This window comes from Girardinichthys multiradiatus, chromosome 1, assembly GCF_021462225.1.
Source record: "Girardinichthys multiradiatus isolate DD_20200921_A chromosome 1, DD_fGirMul_XY1, whole genome shotgun sequence".
In the NCBI taxonomy this organism is placed as follows: Eukaryota; Metazoa; Chordata; class Actinopteri; order Cyprinodontiformes; family Goodeidae; genus Girardinichthys; species Girardinichthys multiradiatus.
This window is the reverse complement of record NC_061794.1, coordinates 25,240,161-25,264,879: the sequence shown is the minus strand read 5'-3', so window position 1 is coordinate 25,264,879 and position 24,719 is coordinate 25,240,161. Positions and strand designations below refer to the sequence as shown.

At 39.7% G+C, this 24,719-nt stretch overlaps 2 protein-coding genes across 3 annotated transcripts in view; both read left to right on the top strand.

Annotated features, from left to right (window-relative positions):
* The first annotated feature begins 1,195 nt into the window (after window positions 1–1,195).
* On the top strand, window positions 1,196–7,727 carry dhh (desert hedgehog signaling molecule). Of its 2 annotated transcripts, XM_047383036.1 has the most exons (4): window positions 1,196–1,436; window positions 1,796–2,182; window positions 5,145–5,406; window positions 6,493–7,727. In XM_047383036.1, the coding sequence occupies exons 2-4, from the start codon at window positions 1,874–1,876 to the stop codon at window positions 7,263–7,265; spliced, it is 1,344 nt and encodes a 447-aa protein (XP_047238992.1). In that variant the 5' UTR covers window positions 1,196–1,436; window positions 1,796–1,873; the 3' UTR covers window positions 7,266–7,727. The 2 variants fall into 2 exon arrangements, with proteins under 2 accessions (XP_047238992.1, XP_047238909.1); XM_047382953.1 differs by having other exon boundaries at window positions 1,197–2,182.
* A 6,479-nt stretch (window positions 7,728–14,206) lies between these two features.
* kmt2d (lysine (K)-specific methyltransferase 2D) overlaps window positions 14,207–24,719 on the top strand; it is a 47,371-nt gene continuing 36,858 nt past the window's right edge. The window contains exons 1-13 of the mRNA XM_047362842.1: window positions 14,207–14,766; window positions 17,023–17,105; window positions 17,657–17,768; window positions 17,892–18,094; window positions 18,248–18,357; window positions 18,469–18,631; window positions 19,461–19,632; window positions 19,749–19,863; window positions 20,256–20,434; window positions 20,717–20,967; window positions 21,059–21,178; window positions 21,551–22,275; window positions 22,378–22,491. Of these exons, the coding sequence (XP_047218798.1) occupies window positions 17,057–17,105; window positions 17,657–17,768; window positions 17,892–18,094; window positions 18,248–18,357; window positions 18,469–18,631; window positions 19,461–19,632; window positions 19,749–19,863; window positions 20,256–20,434; window positions 20,717–20,967; window positions 21,059–21,178; window positions 21,551–22,275; window positions 22,378–22,491 (2,313 nt within the window). The 5' untranslated portion in view covers window positions 14,207–14,766; window positions 17,023–17,056. The remainder of the gene's footprint in view (window positions 14,767–17,022; window positions 17,106–17,656; window positions 17,769–17,891; window positions 18,095–18,247; window positions 18,358–18,468; window positions 18,632–19,460; window positions 19,633–19,748; window positions 19,864–20,255; window positions 20,435–20,716; window positions 20,968–21,058; window positions 21,179–21,550; window positions 22,276–22,377; window positions 22,492–24,719) is intronic.

Below are 24,719 nucleotides of genomic sequence, written 5' to 3'. Positions count from 1 at the left end.
CAGTTTGCTGGCCAATCAGTTAGAATAACACCATTACCATTAAACCAGGTTTTGGTACCTTCGGCAGTGTGGACAGGTGCCAAGGCCCACTGGAAAATAAAATCAGCATCTCCAAAAGGCTTGTCACCACAGGGAAGCATGAAGTGCACTAAAATTTCCTGGTAGATGGCTGTGCTGACATCATATGCGGTGAAACACAGTGGACCAACAGCAGATGACTTTGCTCCACAAATCATCACTGACTGTGGAAATTTCAAGCAACTTTGATTTGGTGCTTCTGCACTTTTCCTCAAGACTCTGGGACGTTGATTTCCAAATGAAATACTACATTTACCATCATTGGTAAAGTGGACTTTGGACCACCTGACAACTTTTTGTTCTTAGCCCAGGTAAGAGGCTTCTGGTGTGGTCTCTGGTTCAGGAGTGGCTCAATACAAGGAATGTGACAGTTGTAGACCATGTCTGAGATTCGTCTGTGTGTCATGTCTTTTGAAATTCTAACTCCAGCTGTAGTCCTACCCTACAGACTATCAACGAAACTATTAAATGTGATTTGCTTCACAGACCTCTCAAGGCTGCTGCTTATGCGCCTTTTTCAACCACACCTTTTCCTTCCACTCAACTTTCTATTAATATGCTTTGATACAGCACTCTGTCAGCAGTCAACTTCTTCAGTGATGAGCTATTGTGGCTTACTCTCCTAATATCTCAATGACTGTCTACTGGATAACTGTCAAGTCAGCAGTTTTCCCATGATATTATAAGCCATGGCATTACTAAGACATAACATTTCTGTCTAAAAAATTTCATTTACTGATCTTATGTAATTTTCTAGTTTTGAGAGAAACTGAAGTTCAAGTTTTAACTAGCTGTAAACCATAATCGTCACAGTTAACAGAAATAATTGTTTAAAATAGATCTGTGTATAATAAAAATGAGTTTACATTTTTAAATGGAATTACTGAAATAAATTAACGTTTTAGTGATTATCTCATTTACTGAGACGCAGCTGTGCACATTTTAAAGCGTAAAAACTATTTGGAAAGCACATATTAGAAAAAAAAAAAAATGCCAAAAGATAATCCTGAACTCCTTAATGAAAGGGTTAACCATCCTGAGACGGTAATTGACGTGGAAGGGGTGAGGGTCATTGAGTTAACATCATATGTTCTTTGAATGGCTGAATTGGAGGCGTGTGCTGTGCGCGCAGAGGAAGGGAGGGCAATCTTGTCCGGATGCTAATAAGACCCAATGGCTGGTGCAAGGTGGCCAGGAGCGCTGAGACACGACCGAAGAGGGTGGACGAAGGAGAGAGATCTTAAAAGAAGCGAAGCAAAAAGAGAATGACAGCGCCAGAGGAGGGTTTTATAGTCAGGGAAAGCGCCGGACTTTAGGTTTGTGCCTCCTCAAGGGAAGCTGGAGAGGAGAGAGAAGCGGTAAGTGAGCAGAGACCCTTCAAAACACCTGCGTCAAGACAGGTACCTGTGGAGGAATCGAGGAGATAACAGGAGAGCTTCTGCTGAGAAGCTTCTTCAGAGACCTCATGCGGTCTTACTTTAAATAACTGATGCCACACTTTAGAAATACTTCAACCATTCAGAACACTGGGACCGTTCTTGTCATAGAAGCAGTATCCACTTTGTAGATTAAAATTCACTAGATCTATTTATTTAACCAAAAAAAAAAAAAAAAAAAAAAAAGCAACAACAAAAAAAGCAATCTAAATACCTCAGATTTGTTAGTTTGGTATTTTGAAATATCACCACCAGTAATCCATGATTTGGTATGGACCAAGATCTGATCCTCATTCAGTTGCTGTCACACACCTGGAACTGGGCTGTCACCCTGAGCCTCTGAGCTCCAACCCTCCCCAATGAAGCAGTTCTGGTGGGCCCGTCTGGCACCACTTGGCCTGCTAGCTGCTTGTACCTGCCTAGGTGTGGTTCAGGGATGCGGACCGGGTCCTGGGTATGGCATGCGTTCCAGGCCCAGGAAGCTCACACCTATGCGCTACAAGCAGTTCTTCCCCAACTTCTCGGAGAACACCCTTGGGGCCAGTGGCAGGGCTGAGGGCAAGATCTCACGCAACTCTGAGCGCTTCAATCAGCTGGTGTGCAACTACAACCCAGACATTGTCTTCAAGGATGAGGAGAACACCAGCGCAGACCGGGTCATGACTAAGGTGAGGCTGGTGTGTGGTGGTTTTACATTTACAGCGTAGACTGACTGAATGCTGAATAGTGTCTCTTTATTATCAACCAGTTTCAGATGATTTTTTTTTTTTTTTTTTGAGAAAAATGTGCTGCTTGTTCTTTGAGGAGGTAGTTTTGCATTATAGGTCCACCAATTTTGCTTCTTTTTTTCTCATTTCAAATACAAAAGTAGAAAGGAAGATTATTTCCATTTATGCATCAAAGCATTTGTCCCTAACCCTTTGTCTGATTTGTATCAATCTAAAACAAAGTCAATTGGAGCAAATTTGTTAGAGTTTACAAACCAAAAAGGGTTCTTGATTTTGATTGTTTAAGCAGCTGCTCCCCGATCAAGGACAAACTGCTTGATTATGATCTGTGGAAGATTGATTGGTACATTGCTGTCATTTAAATCTTTACAGCAAAGGCTGGCTGGCATTTACAGCTCATTTACTCTTTGCTACGCTAATATTTTCCCTTGAGATTAAACCAAAGGACCTCATTCATTGTTTGCTGAAACTGTGCTACCTGCTGCAGCTTTTATAGATGTTGTCAGTGGAAACAAAATGATTTGAGTTGCAGACTTTGTTTCCTTACACAAAGAAATATCATTTGTGTTTTAACGCCAATGCATTTCTTGCATTTGTTTTGTTTACTAGAGATAGAACCCCAAATATGTTGAGCTTTGAAAAAGCAATTGCTGGAATAGAAAATCTAAAATTTCATCCAAACTCCTCCTGAAATAGATACAGTGCTGTCCTAGATACAGAGGCTCTGTTTAGGATGCAGGTCTGTGTTCCTTCCCCATGTCAGAGTTATTGTGTGTGATTAAAATCTTTAATTGTATGTGCATACCCTCTGTGTACCCAATCAGAATGTGTGCATATAATCCCCCCCCCCCCCCCACACACACACACGTGAAAGACGTTCTTTGTGCGTCACTTCGAGAACTTCGAAGAGGTCGCCTATACTAAAATTCCCGCCTGCTGAAGTAATGGCACCGTCAGAAAAGCGACTATTGTAGTTGTGACAATGAAACGCCTCTCTTCAATGGTATTGCGAGAGAAATGTACCCAGTTTGTTTTCTGTCCCTCACTCTTTCTCACTCTTTCTGTCACATTCCCAAGTCTGTGCCCATACATTCTTCCCCTCTGGCCTCCTTATTTGCCTCAACCTCGACCCTCCTCTGCACTGCTTTCTTCTCACCGAGCTCCTGATCTCACACTCATCCGTTTTTTTTTTTTTGTTTGTTTTTTTTTGCCTTGCTTCATTTTGCTGCATAAATTAAGTTTTTTTTAAAACACTTGTATAGGCACACGACGCTTAAAATGATCATCTCAGATGCTGCTGCTGTCATCATGATCTTTTGTTCCGCTTTCACCCAACTCTGTTTTGCGACAATGCTGACACAGTCTGCTACATTATGGCCCATGGGGGTGTTAAGAGTCACTGTGCACACATTTGATCAAATGTCTCAGGGGTGAAAGTGTCTAACTCGAGCCTGGAACAATCTGGAAAGGCAGAGAATGGCCTTGATTATTCTGTCATCCTGTTGAAAAGGCCAAAGAATGTGCTAAACTGGCTACAGTAGGTTACAATCCAATTGTTTGCAAAAAGCTGCGACGGCCTTTTGCAGAGCGAGGGAGCAACTGTTTTATTGGTCTCTGTACTTAGGTGTAGACTTGGATACATGGCTCTGGTAATTGTAGCAGCGCCTTTGCTTTTCATAGATGATTGCAAATGTGTGTCACTTGAACAAGAGTTCAGCTTAGACACCATACAAATCATGTTCGAAGTGGGAATGGGGAGGTTTGTCTTTTGTGGAAGATATCAAATAACTTGCATCTCTAAACAAACAAAAATATTAATGTGCAAAATACTACTTGAAAAGCAACTTAACTCAATATTTCATATAAAGTAAAGATGAAGCACTCAACTAACCAGATGTTGGAATTGGCCAATTTTTCATTTTCTTTTTCGTCAAACGCAACAAAGCAAAGAACTCCCAACATTTTTTTTTTTTTTCGATTAAAAACATCAACCAACATTATGTACTTTTACACGCTTTTTAGTTTAATGAAAACTAGGCGTATCCCCACAAAAATGCAGAGATAATCAGAAATCTGTATGAGCCAGGAAAAGCCTGAGTGGTGCATCTCAAATTCATAACCATAACCTCTATCCCCAACCAGCAGCACATTCTTTCTTGTGTATGTGCTATGGTCCATAGAATAAAAATAAACATGAATTGGTCAAAACCAGGCAGGTCAAACCTCAAAGAAAACTGGAAATCTGCACTGGACAGAAAAGGTCTGATCAGTGCATCTGTTTTGATTAATCCCACAGTCGAGGATTGGCTAGAAAAAGTCACTTGTCAGTATCAGTGCATCCCTAAGAAAGCAATCATCTACAGAAAAGAAAAGAAAATATCTGATTTTAATCACTTCTCTTTACATTGAAAAAGTAGGGTGTTAAAAACCACACCAAACCTGTATAGGAGTCATTATAGCAACAACTTTGCATAGTAAAATCATGATAAACAAGCACTTGACTGGGTTAGGTCTGTCTGCAATGTTTTCCACGAAATATGTTTGTTTATATTTTGGTTACATTAATTTTTCTGTTTGCTTTGTTCACTGTTTGATAGAATTTTGATTGATTTGATAATGGCGCACATTGTCGCTGTCAGGCAACAACCTCATATCACCATCCTTTCTTCATTTTTGTTTTCTGGTGAAACTCAACTCTTTTGATCAGCTTTCTAAATTGTCTGTGATTTTATTGCTAAATATCTGTGAAAAAGTATCAAACGGTATGTGGCTTTGACCAAAAAGTAGAAATTTACATGTAAAAAAAAAAAAAAGACCACAGTTTGGGTACTGTACCTGCCTGAAAAGTGGCTGAGTTTCCTCTAATCCTAAACCTCCACCCTTGTGTGTTCTTCTTTGGCAGCGATGTAAGGACTGTTTGAACAGGTTGGCCATTGCTGTGATGAACCAGTGGCCAGGGGTACACTTGCGTGTGACGGAGGCCTGGGATGAAGATGGTCACCACCCTCCTGGCTCTCTGCATTATGAAGGCCGGGCCGTGGATATAACCACAGATGACAGAGAAACAAAGAAGTACGGTATCCTGGCTCAGCTGGCTGTGGAAGCGGGCTTCGATTGGGTCCATTATGAGTCTAGATATCACATCCACTGTTCGGTAAAAGCTGGTAAGTTTTATTTGCAATTACAAGTGCCTTAGAACATCATTGAAGGTTCATTTAATTCATTAATTAACTTCAAAAAGTTAATTTCACACAGTGATACGTTTCATAAGTGTTTTATATCTGTTAATTTCGACAATTATGGCTTACAGCCAATATTTATTTGCTTAGGAAAGTTTTATATTTCCTGAGAAAAATATGAAAAAGGAAATTTAACCCAGAAATGTAAACCTCTTGAAAAGTATGTTCATGTACTGTACAGTATCTGCACTCAGTAATGGTCGGGGCTCCTTTGCATGAATTACTGCAAATGTGCAGTGTGGCAAGGAGGCCTTCTGCCTGTGGCTCTGCTCAGGTATTAGATAGCCCAGGTTGTGTTAATAGCGGTCTTTAGATCGCCTGAATTGTTGGTCTGGAGTTTCTCATCTTCCTCTTGACATTACTCCATAGATTCTCTGCGGGGTTTAGGTCCGGAAGGTTTTCTGGCCAATAAAGCACAGTAACACCATGGTCATTGGTACTGCAGCAAGCAGGTACTGAATCTTGAGGGGAGGTACTAAGTCCTGCTGGAAAATTAAATCAACATCTTTATGAAACTGTCTTTGGTTCAAGAGTATTCTATCACAGGGCATGCAACAGCTGTTGCTTATGCTGTGGATATGTCTGTGAGTGGTGCAGCTTTAAGCTCGACTCCAGCTGCTGTCCATGCCTTGTAAATCTCACCCAAACTCTTGTATGGGCTGTATTTTACAATCCTCTCAGGATTGCGGTTGTTCCTATTGCTTGTGTACCTTTTTCTATACACTTTTTCCTTCCACTAAACTTTCCATTAATATGCTTGCATTCAAAACTTTGTGAACAGGGAGTTTATTTTGCAATTACCTTTTGTTTCTTCTCTCCCTGTGGAGGTTGTCAATGACTTTTTCTTATTACTCTGATATCATCTTCTGAGTAAAAGAGTTTTGGGAGTTTTCTATTTGCTTTATGGCATATTTAAAATTTACAGAAATAAATGATGAAATATATCACTTTGTATGGAGTGATTTTGCATAATTAGTATGATACAAAAAGGGATGCTTTCTGTTTCTGCAGATAAGTCTGAGGCCGTGGAGAGAGGTGGCTGTTTCCCAGGCTGGGCCCGGGTGACCGTTGCTGGAGGGAGGCAGAAGACTCTGTCATCACTGGCCCCTGGCGACAGGGTCCTGGCTCTGTCTGTGACAGGCCAGGTCGTGTACAGCCAAGTCCTCCTGTTTCTGCACCTGGACCAGGAAAGCCGGTCTATCTTTCTGTCTCTGGAGACAGATGGTGGCCACCGACTGGTTCTGACTCCACATCATTTAATGTTTTTAGACCCTGACTGTGGACGTAGTGAGTATCAGGCTCAGTTTGCGAGCAGAGCCAAAGTCGGGGACTGCGTCCTCATCAGCACGGTGGGGGGTCAAACAGAAACATCCCGAATTATGTCTGTTTCTTTCACTGAGAGTGTGGGAGTGTTTGCGCCTCTGACTGAAGCTGGAACTTTGTTTGTTGATGGGGTGCTGGTGTCCAGCTACGCGCTGCTGGAGGACCACAAACTTGCACACTGGGCATTTGGACCTTTGCGACTTCTCCATTCACTGGAGCAGTTATTTTGGGGGGAAACTGCAAAAGAAGGGAAAAAAGCTTGCACTAAGACTGAAACACAGTTTGGCACTTTGACATCTATAGACAAAGCAAATTCACACAAACAAGACAATCTCAGTGAACCTCTCACAGTGAAAGATCAAGAGCAGTGCTTCTTGAAGATATCACATGTACACTGGTATGCTAGATTACTCTACAGATTTTCATGTATCTTTTTAGACTCCAACATTTTCCATCCTTAAAAGTTAAAACCTAAAGACATATACTGCTGGCCAGGGTTAGGGGTTACCTCAAGAAAACCTGTCGTTTCCTCTCTTCGAGTAAAAACAAATGAGACGCTGGCATTGCTGGTTGGCTTTTTATACTATTGTTTGTATGCTAATCTACTGTCAGTGCATTACATTAGCAATCTGTGAGATATGTCAAATAATACTATTGTTGGTCAGAGATGGTTAATATCAAATATTACTGTATATCAGCTAGTACCTGTACAACTGTTCTTTCTTTTTCCAGTAAAAAAAATAAGTTAAAATCTAATAAGATAGGAATGAATACCCTATAAAACAGAATCTTTATTTTTGTACTTCGTGAATCATAATATATAGAGGTTGCATTTTATTATTGTAATAATAATTCCACAACTTGTATTGTAAGCACTGACTTGATATCATATCTCCAAACAAATAAAAATGTAATTCAATTAAGCAATTTTTGGGTTTTTTTGTTTTTTATCTTATGACTATTAAAGTGATTTCTCTTTCACTTGTTAAGCAAAAGGTTACAGAAACGGACTGTTAAGTTTCAGCAAGGCTAAAAAGTTAATGAAAAGCCCAGATATACTTAATATCCCCCAAACTTTTCCGCTCCTTGACTTTTATTACCTTGAGGTCCCAAAGAATATTGTAACAAAGTGTTTTGTCTGCATGAACTTCAACAGTTTGGGTCTGAAATATTAAATATTTGAAGGTTTTTATGATGCACGTGGTTTTATTTGAGTTCCTGTTCTTTGAAATGTACGCACTATCTTTGTTTGGAGGACAACAAGGGCCAACAATATTTTATCTGTCACAAAATGAGAAGTGAAATACTTTTCACTTGCTCTCAAACAAATGTCCTTAACTTAAAAATAAATGGGGCTTAATCCTGTAGGCATGGGGACTTGGTGTGATGGATCAACACAGAGTAGGAAATAACTGAGGTGGAAGGAAGAGGATGCATGGTTTTTGGACTGTTATTTTTAATGTTATTTTATTAACTTGTCTATGTATCTTTATATGGTAGTAGCACTAGTCTCGGGGAACAGAACTTCATTTTATAAGTAGGGTACAATTTTGGAAAATAAATGTTGCATCTAAACTAAATACATTTTTATGAAAAATAAATGTATACACTTTGAATAAGGCTGGCATATAACAAAGTAATTACACTATTTGCTATAGAACAGGAATCTGAAATAATTACACCCTGCAACATTTTTAATGAAAATAACTGACGTATTTAGTTATTCCTATATTTAATATATTTTCAGTTTTCAATAGTTGACATGTCATTTTTAACTTGACCTTATTTATCAATTGAATAGTAGTACCTTTGGTTTTTGTCAATGTGAAAGATCTTAGTGTGTGAGGGCAACAGTGCTATTGTTGAAGGTAATTGGTTAAATTAACCAATCAAATATCAGCAAAACCAGAGTGACAGCCTAAATTAGTTTATGATGCACTTTAAACCAGGAACTATCCATCCATTGTCTAACCCCATTTATCCTTGCAGGGTTCCAGGTTTCTATCTACAGTCCTGGACAGGTCTTCAGTCTAGCCAAGAGGCACACAGGACAAAAACCATGCTCGTACACACTCATACCTAAGGGCAATTTAGAGTAACCAATTAACCAAACAATCATGTTTTTGGACAGTGGGAGAGGAGAAAATAGAAACTCCATGAAGGAACCACAGGCCGGGATTCAAACCCAGAATCGTCTTGCTGCAAGGCAACAGTGCTAAAAACCGCTCTGCGGTGCAGCCCACCAGGAATTATGGAATAATTACATTTCAGTCCTAAATAAAAGTTGTTTTTGTGTATGATTAATTCAGAATTTATTTGGTTTCATATTTATAAAACCAAGTGTGCATGCATTTATTTTCTATTTATTTCTAACGTTTGCCAATGTTTTTGGCTCTTCATATGTTCGCATTAGGAATCATTGTGCCTTCATATGCACATCAAAGACTTGATCCAAAATCATTTAATTGTTCGTAAGACATATGCTTTAAAATGTGGTCTGGATTGGAAAAAGGAGAGCGGCCTTGGGCTAAGAAAAAGGAGAATGAGGCTATACACCCCCTTGTGGAGGAATTTTATATTTTTACCTGAATCTCATGAAATGTTTCTCATACATAAAATAACTACTTTAATTAATTAAACATGTTTTCAAAACTCTAATTTAATTGACTATAAGATATATATTTTAAAAAATGTTTCTTGTTAGACCCCCTGACTGTTCATCAGATGCATACATTAGAACCAGAACCCAATGACCTCAATAATAAAATATTAAGAGGATAAACCACAGATGGACAAAACTCAACTCTGAAAGAGCTTTTTGCTGACTTCTGTTAACTGTTTAGTTTTTTAATTATTTGTGATCTTTAAATTTTAAAGGTAAAAAATAAATCGACATAAAAAGATGAAATCCAACTAGATGTAAAAATGCATTCTCCTCCCCCAGTTTATATTCTGTTGTAAACATCTGTGGAGGTATTCCAGGGGATTATCCTTGAAGCGCAGGAGCCAGATGGGAAAGCACTACCTTCACTGCCTGGCCAATAGGAGCAGCTTGGTGCCCTAATACCACCCTCTGTTTAGATCTGTTGGCCAATCAGTAGCCACATTCTAACCAGCCTCAGCCCGCTCCAAAATCTGATCTAATTGTCTTAAAGCTGAATGGGGAGTTAAGTAATCCTGCCACTGGGACCAGTAATACCTTATTTTCAACATGAAAACATGTTCACCTCACATTCAGGTGAGGAGAAACATTAGCTGACCTAACAGTACCAAGGGAAACTGCTTGTGCAGGTTTTTGAATGTTGGGGCAGAAACTGGCAACTGAATCCACACAACTGAACCTGTTTTTATTCTCCTCAGATTTTATAAGGAGCTGTTGTAAACTTTTCATTTAATACCTCGAGTAGGACAGCTTCATAGTCTGAACCCTTCTTAGTTGAATAATCTCATGCATTAGAAAAGCCTTCTTTTATCAGAGGTTTCACATGCAATTTTCTGTTGTGTCTGCAACCAACTATCGTTTAAGAAACAAATCTCTGATTCTTTCATCATTTTATTCCATTTTGCCTCCACTTATCCAAAGCTTTGTAGCAAAGGGTACACAGGATGACCAAACACCCATCTACTGCAGTTCCTGAGGGACCAGAACAGTTCCCAGGTCATAGAAGAGATATGAAATCTGTGCAGCAAATTCTGGGTCTGCCCTGTGCTATGCTTTTATTTTGCTGTCCTTTAATAACCTCCAAAGGAAGTGTCCTATGCTCTTTAAACGTTTAATTTATTGCTTTGACTGCATATGATTAGGGGAAATGCCATTCTTGTAGTCATTTCATGAACTATGAAGATCAACACATATCTCCCTTGCTTGCATGGCAGGTTCTCTTGTCTCACCAATTTTGAAGACTTGCTGAGAAAAATATTATTCTGTCCCTTCATATTTAAACCACAAGAAGTAATGGATTAAAAAAACAGTAGAAAAGAAAGTTGTGCATTTATAATTAAAAGTTTTTGACACCCTGATCAACTTAAAAAGTGCAGAGTGCAAACTGCTTCATTTGCATTTAGTTTTTAGGAATTTTTAAGGTTGCCACCAACTGTGGTGCCAACGATTTTGTGATTTCTACACATCTTGACCTTGTGTGAAACTAACTGTGGAGGACGCTGTAACATTAGATCATATTTGTTTGGTTTACTGCTGAAAAGTTGGCATTAGAGCAACGTAATGTTAAATGGAAACCACAACATATTGTTTTGGAGGTATAAGACTACAAACAATTTAAATGCTTTGCTTTCAAAGCTGATCAGAATTAGTTTGATTCTATTTATCCCTTTGGTCATCTCTTTTGAACCCTGAGGTGTTACGTAACTCTGGGAGTACTGCAAAAAAAAAAATTAATACAAGGACAACTGTACATAATCGCCCTGCAGCACTGAAAAGTTCCTTCCACAAAGGATAAAATCCAAAGCACTGTCATCCACAGTGAATGAATCGAATGCATTTACTAAATAAATGGCTACTTTTACTGCAGCTCTTCATCTTCAGTTACTTTCAGATACTCTTGTATGTTCTTCTTTGAGGCATGTTGGGGGAGCAATGTGGATTAAACCTGTAACCTTCCCACAGTGGGACAAGCTTCATTTTTTGTAAGTTCACAGGGTCATCCCAAATGACATTAGAGCTTTAGCGTGTGTACTGCCCCAGGCCTTTTCACAGTGAGTTCAAGAAAGTAGGGCTAGAAGGAGGTTGGTGCCTTGATGAAAGGTCAACTGAAAAACCAAGAACTACCCTTGTACTGTCGGTGTACAGATTAATAGATTTTAGAAGGACTGGAACACAGGGTTATAGCTTCCTGCAAAATGCAACAGCTTTGTAGGCAAGCCCACAACATGTCATCGTTTAGTATTACAGTGTGACAGTCAGTTGGAGTGTCAGCCAAAATGAGAAACAAAGTATCTGAGCAATTATCTTGAACATCCTGTCCCCAGGCCATTTGTTTCTGTGTAATTTTCTCACAGCAATAAGGGAGCTTATAGCTAAAGAAAAACAACACAGCCCCTGCTCCATCACTATTTGTGACCCATATACCTCTAGAACGTTTTATGTGGTTAAAATTTACGCTTACATGACATGGCTTATAAATGACTTCTTGCTTTAAAAAATATATTCTATGAATATTTGGGTTTTAAACTATCAACTGGATAGATATGGATTATTTAGGGCTGTGTTATATAATCAACAGACATGGTCTGGTTACTGGTATCAAAGTATAACAAGGTTTTTAAAAATTACACTTTTAAACCCACTAAAACCTTCCGTCATCCCCTTCCTACAATTTAAAGTCCTTTTAATGAGACACAAGAGAAAGCGGCAGAGTGACTGGATTTCCCTCCGGCTGCATGGTGAAGCTGTTTTTTGCTGTTTGAAAACATTTCCAGTTTCCAGTTTTGGTAAACACGGACAACAATGGTGTTGATTATCAGTGTTACTCTGTGTAGAACAGAATGGTTTAAAGTATATTACTCTGTGGAATAAGTGCTGGAAAACTACGGCAAAATTTAGATGGTATTGATTATACGCATTATATCGCTAAAGTAATTGCTCATCTTCCTTCACACGGATATGAACTTGAATGACATCCTATTCTTAATCCATAGGGTTTCATTTGATGTCGGCCCAGCCTTTGCAGCTATAACAGGTTCAACTCTTCTTGAAAAGCTCTTTGTCAGGTTTAGGAATGTTTTTTTATGGAACTATGTGACCTCTCTTCCTAAAGAGCATTTACTAGGTCTGACACTGATGTTGGGCAAGAAGATGCCCAGGCAATGCCAGGGACGTTCCTCCATACGAACCTCACTCATCCATGTCTTTCTGGACTGTTTGTGACCTGATGTGCAGTCAGTCTGGATCAGAAAGAGACCATCACCAAACAGGTCCCACAAAGTTGGAAGCAGAATATTGTCCAAAAAGTCCTCCTGAACCATTAGTAATATCTTTACCTGGAACTAAGGAGCTGAGCCCTTCTTCTAAAAAACAGGCCCACACCATAATCCCCTCTGCAAAAAACTTTATACCTGAGATAATTCAGATAGACAAGTACCATTCTATTGGAAACTATTAAACTCAGACTCAATGCAATCAGGCAACTGCTATTTTCTTGGACACGGAGTGGTAAAGTTGGGCTACAAAGTGGTGCAGTTGTTGTCACTGTTGCCTTGCGGCAGTAAAGTTATGGATTTGAATCCTGGCTTGGTGTTTTTCTGCATGGAGTTGCTTTATTTTATCCCCGTGCATGCATTGGTTCTCCAGGTCCTCCTTCTTCCTCCTGCAGTCCAGAAATATTTATGTTAAATTAAGTGGTTACTCCCCTTAGTTATAAATGTGTGCATACATGGTTGTATGTACTGTGTGTCTCTGTGTTGCCCTGTTGCCCTGTGGTGACTGGCGACTTGTCCAGGGTGAACCCCCCAGCCAATGACAGCTGGATAGGCACCAGCTCCCCTGCAACCCTACAAGGATAATCAGGTATAGACAATGGATGAATCGGTGGATTATATTAGTTGTTTTTCATTTTCTATATTTTTATTACCCTCAACAGGCAACAACACAGCATAAAATAAGTTGACTTTTCCTTTACAAACAGATACAAGCATGGTCTGAATATGTGGTTGCTATGAATTGCTTTTTGTTTTGTTTTTGTCACTTTTTCATTTAACACTTTTCTGTTTGCCACAGTAAGACCGTGGTGTCATACACACAGATGTCGACTTATTATCCACACGTTTCCCCTAAGTTTGTCACAATTATTCGACATGTGACAAAAAGTTTTCCAACTAATTTTGGTCAGAACCAGATAAACGAAATCCAGTTATTTTAAAATATGTAGTAGTCAATTAAACTAGTAAAGGAGAATAAAAATAAACAGTCCTAAAATGCACGACAGACGTTTGAAATAACTGCTTACTAACAATTAATTAGCATAATAAGGGAATGAACTTCACTCTGAAACCGATCGCATCGGTTTCTTTACGGTGAAACCCAACCAATCCACGCACTAACAGGAATGTCAGTGTAGCTCTGCTGTTACAAGCATGACAATCTAATGAAAAATGGCTTCCCTGGATCGAAAATCTAATGACCTAATATCTATTATCCACCATATTTCAGTGGCCGCGTTCTCTAAATTAAAATCCGATGTTGCGTGCTAAATGATTGAACTCCACAAGGTTCACCTCTTTTGATCACTCGTATGTTGTAATATGCTCCGGCGACGAATAATTATGAGTCGTTCGTTTGGATGAATTAATTTTTGACGTAGTTGTTTATAACCTAGCACAGCTAGCATAGGCTAGCCACTTTAGTGGAACAGCCGTTTGGAGACGCAACGCAGTTTAGCGAAGGGAAGGAAGAGATGCTAATGACCCAATACAAGGGTACCCATGTAAAGTTGAACTACAAATTCAGTTAGAGGAAAGTCTGCACTCGGGAAAAACTTGAAGGAAACCATATATTCTGGCCTGTCTACAAAGTTCGGCGCTGCACTTTCCGGATACAGACAATTTATGCAAACTTGCTGCAACGTTCGACCTCTTCGAGTGAGATTCCAGAACATAACTGAAAGCTTGCTAATGTTAGCCCTCAAGCTACATTCACCATCGCTGCGTGGAGCGAGAAAACATTTTTCTAGACTGACCGAAGACTTGCGTTTGGATACAAAAGTTCCCCGAGTGGTAAATACAGAAGTCTGACCGCTGGTTAGCTGGGTAACCGCTGTGTTATCCGTGTAGTTTAAACAGTTAGCAAAGCCTGCCTGCCGACTTGCACTTCCCCCACTCTCACAGCAGCCGGGGCTAGCCGCAGCGTTAGTCCGGGTACATAAAATGAAGCGAGCATCAGCATTTTTGGAAGCTTTGTGGCTCTTTAGATCTTGCTGATGCATGAGAAGAGGACGTTCTTATTCTGAGGTAGGTTGAGACAAGTGTGGCATGCTTTATTTCCTTGCAGCATACACATTGAAACACACTAACCCTGACCTTAGACCGGTGTTAGCGCTGCTATATGTAGCATTTAGCTGCCAGATGAATCTATCTAATTGCTGGAAAGCTAGCTGTGGTACCCTATGTGCTCCCTTTTGGGTGTTCTACACTCCTTGTATCCAGATTGAGATCCACGTAAAATCCAGTTGACATATTTTAAAACTACACGCTCCTGAGCGTAATGTAGTCTCGGTTCATGTGATTTCTTCGGGAAAGTTTGTAGCTTCGTCACTATAGGTAATTGTTAGCTTTGTAGAATTGTCGACACTGATATGGATGCGTCTAATTGCTGGTTAGAGCCAGCCCTTTGAAGTCGGTGTTTACATTGAGAAAGTGCTTGAGTGCGCTATTATTTAGCTATAAAGTCCTTATTGTAGATAGGCAGCACACCTCAGCTTCTGATCATTAACATGTAATAACCAAAATTATTAATGCTCTTTTAGTTTGCAACCCTAACTATAGTATCAAGACTTGGACATCATGTTATTACTTTTACTTCGAACCCTTTTGCTTTTCTTTAAAGCAAAGCGTATGATATTTCTTAGTAAATGTGTACTCTTAACAGGTGTTAGGTTTGGGGCACCGGGTTTTGACATTTGTATTTTGTTTTGGAGTCTGGCGGTGCAATGTTAACACGGCTGAGCTAATGTGCCCATTAGCTCAGTTGCACTCGTACTCATTTCTATGCAGTATGCAGAATAATGTCAGTTATTTTGCTCTGTACGTCTGCATGGTCTTATTGTGGGAGTTCTGGTTGTACTTTTAAAAATACACAGCTTTAGGATCATTTAGTTTTTGCATTGGAAGCATATGTTTTCTTAATTCGAGTATTTATCATTTAAGGCCCCACTACAATATTTTGTCCCTACAGATCACTTCCCTCTGTTTATATTTCCTCCATGAAAATAAGGATATGTTTTTAATGTATGCAGGATCATTCAAATAGATGCGGCTTAATCTTTATTTGATGTCAACTGTTACACCTTATGTTTATTCGCATGTGATACAATTGAGTTAAAGAACACGTTTTCCTCCAAACTCTTAAAGATCGGCGCTTTTGCATGACTTCATTAAAATGACTAACAGCAAAGAAACCAAAAACAAAACAATGTCACTGTTTATAGCATGATCTACCCCCATTTACCTTTTTTTTTTTTTTTTACAATGAACAGGAAATATTAAGAGATGCATGTACTCGAGGCTTATGGCTCAATGATTGTTTTGTAATTCATGAAAAAATACTTGGCATGGACTTGGATCAGCACTTTTTAAAAATAATTATTGCATTTACATTCACACAGCCTGTTAGATCCGGACATCCCATATATGTTCTCATATTTCTCATCGGTTATGTGGATAAAACCGAATCGCCTTTATTGTTTGTTTTATAGTGTTTTTTTTTTGTTTTTTTGTTTGTTTTTTGTAGCGCTTTAGTTCCATGGCGGAACCATTATAGCTCAGTTACGAGGTTCTGCACGAAAAGGGCTCCGCTGCAACAGGAAGCTCTCTATAAGGAAGTTGTATTTTCTTTGTGTATCCCGTTTTGTGGTTGTTTTCTTTAACAAAACGCAGTTTAGTTGTGAGATTGAGTGCTTTTTGTCCACGGAGGCTTTATCGACGTAGACTATGCGTTGCTTGGTAAATAAGTTGTATCGTTAATGCTATTTCTGATTGATCGCTCGTACGTAACCTTCGCGGTATTTTCAGGAGTTGGCGTTAAATCTCAGTGTATTAAAATTAAAACTATGAAATTAACACAAGGAGTTCACGGGGAAGTCCACATGTGACTGTCTTATTAAATAAATGGTGTGGTTTTCAAGTTGAAGACACTCTGTGTATAGATAGATGGATTGTTTAATGCTATATTGTGCACCCGATATTGTTTATTTTTATGCTTAATTTTGGAGTTATTTAGTTTTTGGATTGTAATCCCCGACTTTTATTTTTCAGATGTATGTTTGTCTAGAACTTTACTGTAATTGTTATGTGTTTTGTCTAAGTGGTCAGATATTAACAGTCAAATAATGGTGATAACCTAATGTTAATGACTTTGCCAGTTCTAAAAGAAACCAAGGAAACCATTCAGATTATTTGTATATAAGTTAAAACGTCTTTTACTACCTGGCCTGCGTTTGACCTACATTTTTTTTTTTTTTTTTTTTTGCATGTTTTTTTAATTTGTAGATCTCATTTAAGGAGGTCAAAATTTGTATGTGGAATGGACGAGCAGAAATCGAACTGCGAAGAGAATGACTCTGAACCAACAGGTAAAGTTTTCATAGTTTTCTGTTCTACAGTAGCTCTGATTGGACTTTTTCTGATGGATACTGATTTCTGGCTTTCTTTCTGTCTATTTCTTTTTTTTATTCCAAGGATTATAACAGATAAAGGAGGAAGAATGCTTGTAACGTTCTTAGATAGAGGCAGCGGCTTTGAATCCAACAGAAAAATGACAGACTTACAATAATATTTTTGTTTATTGATGCATCAAAGCAGGTTGCTATCTTTAATATAATCTTTATTTAACTTAAGAAACTGCAACAAAGTACATGCTGTTGGTTGATGTGTTTATAGACCAAAAATAATTGGGAGTTCTTAAATTTGATTTATTTAACAGATAGGAAAAATAAAGTCCGTTTTTTATGTATTTGACCTGTTAATCGATCATTATTCTGTACCTTATTTTTGTTGTTATTGTTGAATTGAGATAGATCTCAATATTAGATTTAATATTGACAATGCATTAGAAAGAAATATTTTGATATCCCTAAAATTTTTATTGATGTTCTATTTATTTATTTTTATTTATATTTGATAGCTGATGATAGCACCTCCGCACACCAGCCCATCTGCCTCCAGGAATCATCCAAAGTCTGCCCTGCTGCTGCAGACGAGTCTGGTGTTGATGCAGCCTCTTCCAGCACACCTGTGTAAGTTCCATCTTTGTCTCAGAAAAGCTGAATTGCCGGTTGCTTTATTGCACGATGATGTTCATCATTTGCATTCACATACTAAAGTTTTGAGTGCATTTTTTATCATTTGTGTGTAAACAGAGAATGCATTCGTGCCTGTGCCCTTTGTAATTGTGTGGAGCGGAGCTTGCTGGGACAGCGGGAACTGCGACACTTCAGGTCGTCATCGGAGCGGCCAACTCATAAGCCATCAGCTTTCCCACTGCCACAGCCTGGAAATGATGATCTGTCTTCCATTGGTTTTTCTGACTCTTCCTGTCTGACAGCACTCTTTGATGACTCAGGTTAATCTGCAAAAACTTTACTGTCTTATTTCTGCATCATGAGGCAGCCATATTATGGTTATTATTGTCTTTATTTTTCTTCTAGTAGTTACATAATGCAATTGCATTTTATTGACGTGTGAGATATTTTGTGTTTGTCCTTATAACGAGCAGGGGGTTGTTGGCTTCACCACTGGTGTGCGGTGTGGTCAGACGGGGTGAAGCAGACGGAAGACAAGGAGCTGGAGAATGTGGATAAAGCTGTTATCTCAGGGACACAACGGGTGAGTCTGCTCTCCATTGACTTGAATTGGATAATATAATGTAAGAGAAATATTAAATAAGCCCTTTCTTCAGGAAAGTTTCTACAGCTCTCTACCATTGGTTTGTTTCAGCATTGTGAATATTGCAAAAGACTGGGTGCAACCATACAATGCCATGTAGAGGGCTGCTCGCGGTTTTACCACTTCCCGTGCTCTGCAGCCAGCGGATCGTTCCAGTCCATGAAGCAGTTGGTCCTCCTCTGTCCAGAGCATATAGACAAGGCTGAGGAGTTGGGTAAGAGGACCATGAGCACATTTGCCATAATCGTCATGCCCTTATGACCTTTAGTGTGCATGTAGTATAAGTGGGTATGTTACCAGGAGCAGCTACTGTTTGTGCTCCTGTTGCTTTATTAGCAAGTATGTTACTGCCTGTTTGTTATTGTTTTCAAGTACATATAGGGTGTAAATCCAATGATATGTGAGCTCAATTAACCCACGACAGGTCGAGACTGCCTTAGAAATTAGAATTATTTATGCTTAACCTAAGCATTTTATGATAATTTTCAATTTACAGGACTATACAAGCTAAATAACTTTTTGTTTCAAGCCAAAATTTTCTCTGTGACGCTGTAGAAAATCTGTTCCACTGTAACAAACATTCCCATTTCTCTGAATAAAAGGACTATCACAGATCAGTTAACTGATATTTATTCTAATCACGAAAAATCAAATTTTTGTTGAACGTTTCATGAGCAAAAATAAAATTAAGCATTTTCTATTATTGAATATTGTTAAACCTTTAGGGTTCTCTTCATTTATCGCTTCACTTGGACATTTGGTCACAAATAATCCTATTTTTAAGATTAGATAAGATTAGAATAGTACTATTTATCAACTTGACCATACCTAACAGATATTCATGAATTCCCTGAAGTTTTAGCCCTTTAAATGCCTGTTTTATCAATTTAAGCATTTAATCAATTCCATAAATCTATATTGAACTTTTTTACGTTGTGGGGGATTGTACTCAACTCTGAGTGTATCTGAAATTGGGGGGGGAATTAACGAAGTTATAATGTCATTTTCCTTTCGCAATCTGGGTTTATACATTTTGTTTACAGCTGGCGAGGAGGCTTGGTGTGCAGTTTGTGATTCTGCTGGGGAGCTCACAGAACTACTTTTCTGCACGGGTTGTGGCCTACACTATCATGCATCCTGTCTGGAAATCGGTGCCACACCCATCCAGCGGGCAGGGTGGCAGTGCCCAGAGTGTAAAGTGTGCCAGACTTGCAGGTAAGTCTAACCTGTGGACAAACTGCACCCACACTGAAGACTTGGGCTCCATCTCTGTAAAGTAAATAAAAAATGTTGTGCTTAGTCAAAAATAACTATTTTTATTTTACTTACAGACAACCAGGAGAAGACTCCAAAATGTTGGTGTGTGATGCTTGTGACAAGGGATACCATACCTTCTGTCTCCAACCAGCCATGGACTCTCTTCCCTCTGACCCTTGGAAATGCAGAGTTAGTCACTTTTTGTTTTTCATCTCTATTAACAGGGAATACGTCAAGAACTCAATGCTGTCTTCTTCTATTTATGAAAAAAACCTTTTTATTAACACACATATGTGAGGTTTTGTAGTTTGCAACATTCAGCAGTCAAAGAAAAATATAGAAAGCACTTACAAACAGCCCTCTAAATGTTTCATTGATATTGAGTATTAAGCGTACACATAAACAAGACTGACATTGTAAAAGACTGACCAAACATGTTTTTAATAATAACGCGCCAGATTACAGTAAAACCAGATAAATGTGTTGCCTGTCAGAATTTAACGTGGCTATTTCTGCTGGAATGAACTATGTTCTCCCTTTTAGAGACCTGATCATTATCACCATGTAATGTTTTTTCACAGAGGTGTCGTGTGTGCGTGGAGTGTGGTGTCCGTGGGTTGGCGCTGCCAGGTTCGGCCCAGTGGTTCGAAAACTACAACATGTGTGAAGAGTGCCAGCAACACCGCAGCTCAGTATGTTGCGTTTGCAGCAAAGATGCCAACCCATCTGTCGGGCTACAGTGTTGCGGCATATGCCACAGGTCAGTTTGGCACACTGTGGTTCTTAATATTATGTTTATTAGAGATGCACCGATCAGGCTTTTCCTGACCGATACCAATTTCCACTTTCCTTTGAGGTCTCACCTGTTCATTCAGATTTATCTCTTATTTTGTCTCTGAGGAATTTAACACATAAAATAAAATAAAAACATGCTGCACGTTTGTTGAGCCTTAAAGTAAATGGAGGATTTACATGATGCATCTTTAATGTTTATCCAAGTTAATGTTCTTGTTATACAATATTTTTTCCTTGATTTCCTTAGATGGATGCACAGTGAGTGTGCTTCACTGGGGGAGCTATCAGAAGCCAAGGACATCTGCCTTCTTTGCAAGGAGGATCAGCAGCAATCCGCTGGTCAAACATCCATGGAAGACATGCAGTCAAGACAGGAGATGACAATGCAAGCAGAATTAAAGCTGGTAGATGTATCAGGAGGGACTCCTGGCCAGAAAGGTGCACCTGGGATGGATACAGAGAAGGATGGACCTCAGAAAGAGACCTCTGTGGATTTAGGTATATCAGAATTTCCCAGGACATTAGGCTAAACTTAGAAAAAACTGTCCTGACTTTCTAATAAGCTTATGTATCTATATGTTTGGTTTAGTGGTGGAGTCTGCAGTAGTTCACTCAACAGACATTAAGGTGAAAGAAATGAAGCCAGAGGCCCAGGTAGCAGCAGAAGAGCTCACCTGTGAGGAGTCTTCTGCTCCCACTGTGTCTACATGTGAGTTATAAACACTGAAATATTTTGGGTTTAGTTTTGTTTTTGTGCCATAACTAAGGATACGGGTGCATCTCAATACATTAGAATAACTGATACGCCTTTATCTTAGGTATGTAATTTAAAAATAAAACTCCTATTGAGTTCTTACACACACAGTGAAAACTGTTCATTAGTGGTTAGTTATAATCATCAAATTAATAGACATAAACACTACAAATATATCAGTGTGTAATAAAATCATATGGTTTTCACTTTTTGAACTAAAATGTCAACGTGGTCTTTTTTTAATGATGTTTTGAATGTATTGAGGTGCAGCAATAAATGCTAGATTGATAAAGCTAATAATCACATATTTTTACATCTGAAATCCAGCATGTGCCACCACACAGCAAGGAGCCGCTTGTCTTCCTGCTGGTGAAAAGAGATCAGAAGAAACCCTCAGTGAGAAGACTCCCTCCCAGGTCTTTACGGCAGAAACTCATCTTAGCAGCAATCCTGCGACAAAGCCTACAGCAGTATCGCATCAAGCCGCTGAAAACAAGGAGCTGGGGAGTGAACAAGAACCTTCAGAGGAGGAATTATTAAAGAGTGGCTGTGTTGAGGAACCATTCGGAAAGGATGCGCAGAAACCACCAGACTTTTCTGATTCTGTAGACAAACGTGAACTATCGTCTATAGATGATAAACCTAAAGGAGGTCGATGCCAAGACCCTCAGTCTCCTTTCACCGTCTCTTTATTAACAGATACACAAGAGACCCTCTCTGCCATGGATGTGGAGACAAGGTTACTTCCTCAGTCTGAGGACGAAGACGAAGATGATGAGCAAATGAAAGGACATCATTTGGACATAAAGCAGGAGCTGCAAGGGGTCAAGCCAGAGCTGCTGCTGGATGAGATGTCCAGCAGCAGTGGCTTCCTGGGCTCTCCTGGAGAACCTGATCCTCAGCTGTCCATGGAGCTCGGACTTGTTCCTGTTGGTCCCTCGCATGCCGATAACCTCACAGAGACCGATGACTCGCTTCCTTTCGAAGCCCTCAGGAGCGACAGAGAGAAGGTGAAACGTAGAGGGTCCCCAGGCCGTTCACGGGTCAAACAGGTGAGGTCACCATGACATTGATTTTAATATCTTGAGGGGTTAAAGTGCCTTTATGACAACATACCTTTCATATTGTTTTTTCTTCTTTATTTTAACTCAAAGGGGCGAAGCAGTAGCTTTCCCGGAAAGCGCAGACCTCGAGGCAGTGGCGGAGGAAGAGGGCGTGGTGGGAGGTCACGCCTCAAAGCCATGGCTTCCTGCATCGATGCCTTTTTGGTGAGCTTTACAATGCTCTGTATACTGGATTTTTAGAAATAAATTGCTCAAACAACCGGAGTGGCCGTTCATATAGATCACATAAAAGAAGTGGTGGTTTGATGTGAAGCTCATGTTTAGTTGACAGTGGACCAGTTCTCCGCTGCCTGCCCATGTGCTGCCAAATGATCTGCATGTTTCATGTTAGTGAACAAACCATCTCATCCCCATGAACTTAACCATTGCATATTGGTTTATTTCTCGTTATAGGTACTTTCCTCAGGTAGTTTTTTAATAATACACTCACTGGCCACTTTATTAGGTACACCTGTCCAACTGCTCCTTAATGCAAATTTCTAATCAGCCAATCACATGGCAGGAACTCAATGCATTTAGGCATGTAGACATGGTCAAGATGATCTGCTGCAGTTCAAACCGAGCATCAGAATGAGGAAGAAAGGTGATTTAAGTGACTTTGAACGTGGCATGGTTGTTGGTGCCAGACCGGCTGGTCTGAGTATTTCAGAAACGACTGATCTACCTTGATTTTCACGCGCTACCATCTCTAGGGTTTACAGAGAATGGTCCGATAAAGAGAAAATATCCAGTGAGCGACAGTTCTGTGGGCGCAAATGCCTTGTTGATGCCAGAGGTAAGAGGAGAATGGCCATACTGGTTCGAGTTGATAGAAAGAACATAACTGAAATAACCACTCGTTACAACCAAGGCATGCAGAAGAGCATCTCTGAACGCACAACACGTCGAACCTTTAAGCGGATGGGCTACAGCAGCAGAAGACCACACTGGGTGCCATTCCTGTCAGTTAAGAACAGGAAACTGAGGCTACAATTCACACAGGCTCACCAAAATTGGACAATAGAAGATTGCAAAAACATTGCCTGGTCTGATGAGTCTTGATTTCTGCTGCGACATTCGGATAGTAGGGTCAGACTTTAGTGTCAACAACATGAAAGCATGGATCAATCCTGCCTTGTATCAACGGTTCAGGCTGGTGGTGGTGGTGTAATGGTGCGGGGGATATTTTCTTGTTACACTTTGGGCCCCTTAGTACCAATTGAGCATCGTGTCAACGCCACACCCTACCTGAGTACTGTTGCTGACCAGGTCCATCCCTTTATGACCAGTGTACCCATCTTCTGATGGTTACTTCCAGTAGGATAACGCGCCATGTCATAAAGCACAAATCATCTCAGACTGGTTTCTTGAACATGACAATGAGTTCACTGAACTCAAATGGCCTCCACAGTCACCAGATCTCAATCCAATAGAGCACCTTTGGGTTGTGGTGGAATGGGAGATTCACAGCATGGATGCAGCCGACAAATCTGCAGCATCTGTGTGATGCTATCATGTCAATATGGACCAAACTCTCTGAGGAATGTTTCCAGTACCTTGTTGAATCTATGCCATGAAAGATTAAGGCAGTTCTGAAGGCAAAAGTGGGTCCAAACCGGTACTAGCAAACTGTACCTAATAATAAAGTGGCCGGTGAGTGTATATATAGTATAATATAGATTTCATCTTACGGTTCTGATCACCATTTGAGCTGATAGCTCTTATAAAACATAACAAACAATGACTAGAGATTCAGTTTTCCCGTGATTAGCTCAGGTCAGTGATCTGCAAATACTGAAAACTTCAAATGATTTTAGCATCAAAACTAAGAACTCTCACCAGCTTTAAAGTGTAAGTGCATTAAAACAGTATGTACTTTATTGTGCTTTTTTTAGTAATATTTAGCAATAAATTCTGCTATTACTCTTTTACATTCTGGCTGTGTTGCGTTTAGTTGTTGCTGTTGGATAGAAACTAAATCTGTTTGTCCTTGCTTTAATTGATCTGTCGCGTCTGCCTGACGGTAACAGTTCAAACAGAGCGTAACCCGGGTGAGAAGTGTCCTTTATGATGTACTGGTTTTTTTTTTGGAGACAGCATGGATTATGAAGTTCTCCAAGTGAGGGGAGATGGCAGCCAATGATCTTTTGGGCCAGGTTAATAACCCTTTGGATCCTTTCCTCTGAGCCATTGTACAGTCATTATGCTCTCAATGTAGCACCAATAAGAGGACACCAGCCGTCTCGGTGATGTTAGTTCTCCTAAGAACTCTCAGAAAGTCAAGGCCGGGGCCTTTTTCAGCAGTTCAGAGGTGTTCACGTTCCAGGTCAGGTTCTCCTGGATGTGGACTCCGAGGAAGTGGAAGTCACCGACCGTCTCCATAGAGTCCCTGC

What these genes read in the sequence shown, in the direction of transcription:
- dhh (XM_047383036.1), top strand. Translation starts at nt 1,874, where the DNA reads ATGAAGCAGTTCTGGTGGGCCCGTCTGGCACCACTTGGCCTGCTAGCT. An exon ending in CAGACCGGGTCATGACTAAG is followed by an intron (nt 2,183 to 5,144) that starts GTGAGGCTGGTG and finishes CTTCTTTGGCAG; the next exon opens with CGATGTAAGGACTGTTTGAA. An exon ending in CCACTGTTCGGTAAAAGCTG is followed by an intron (nt 5,407 to 6,492) that starts GTAAGTTTTATT and finishes CTGTTTCTGCAG; the next exon opens with ATAAGTCTGAGGCCGTGGAG.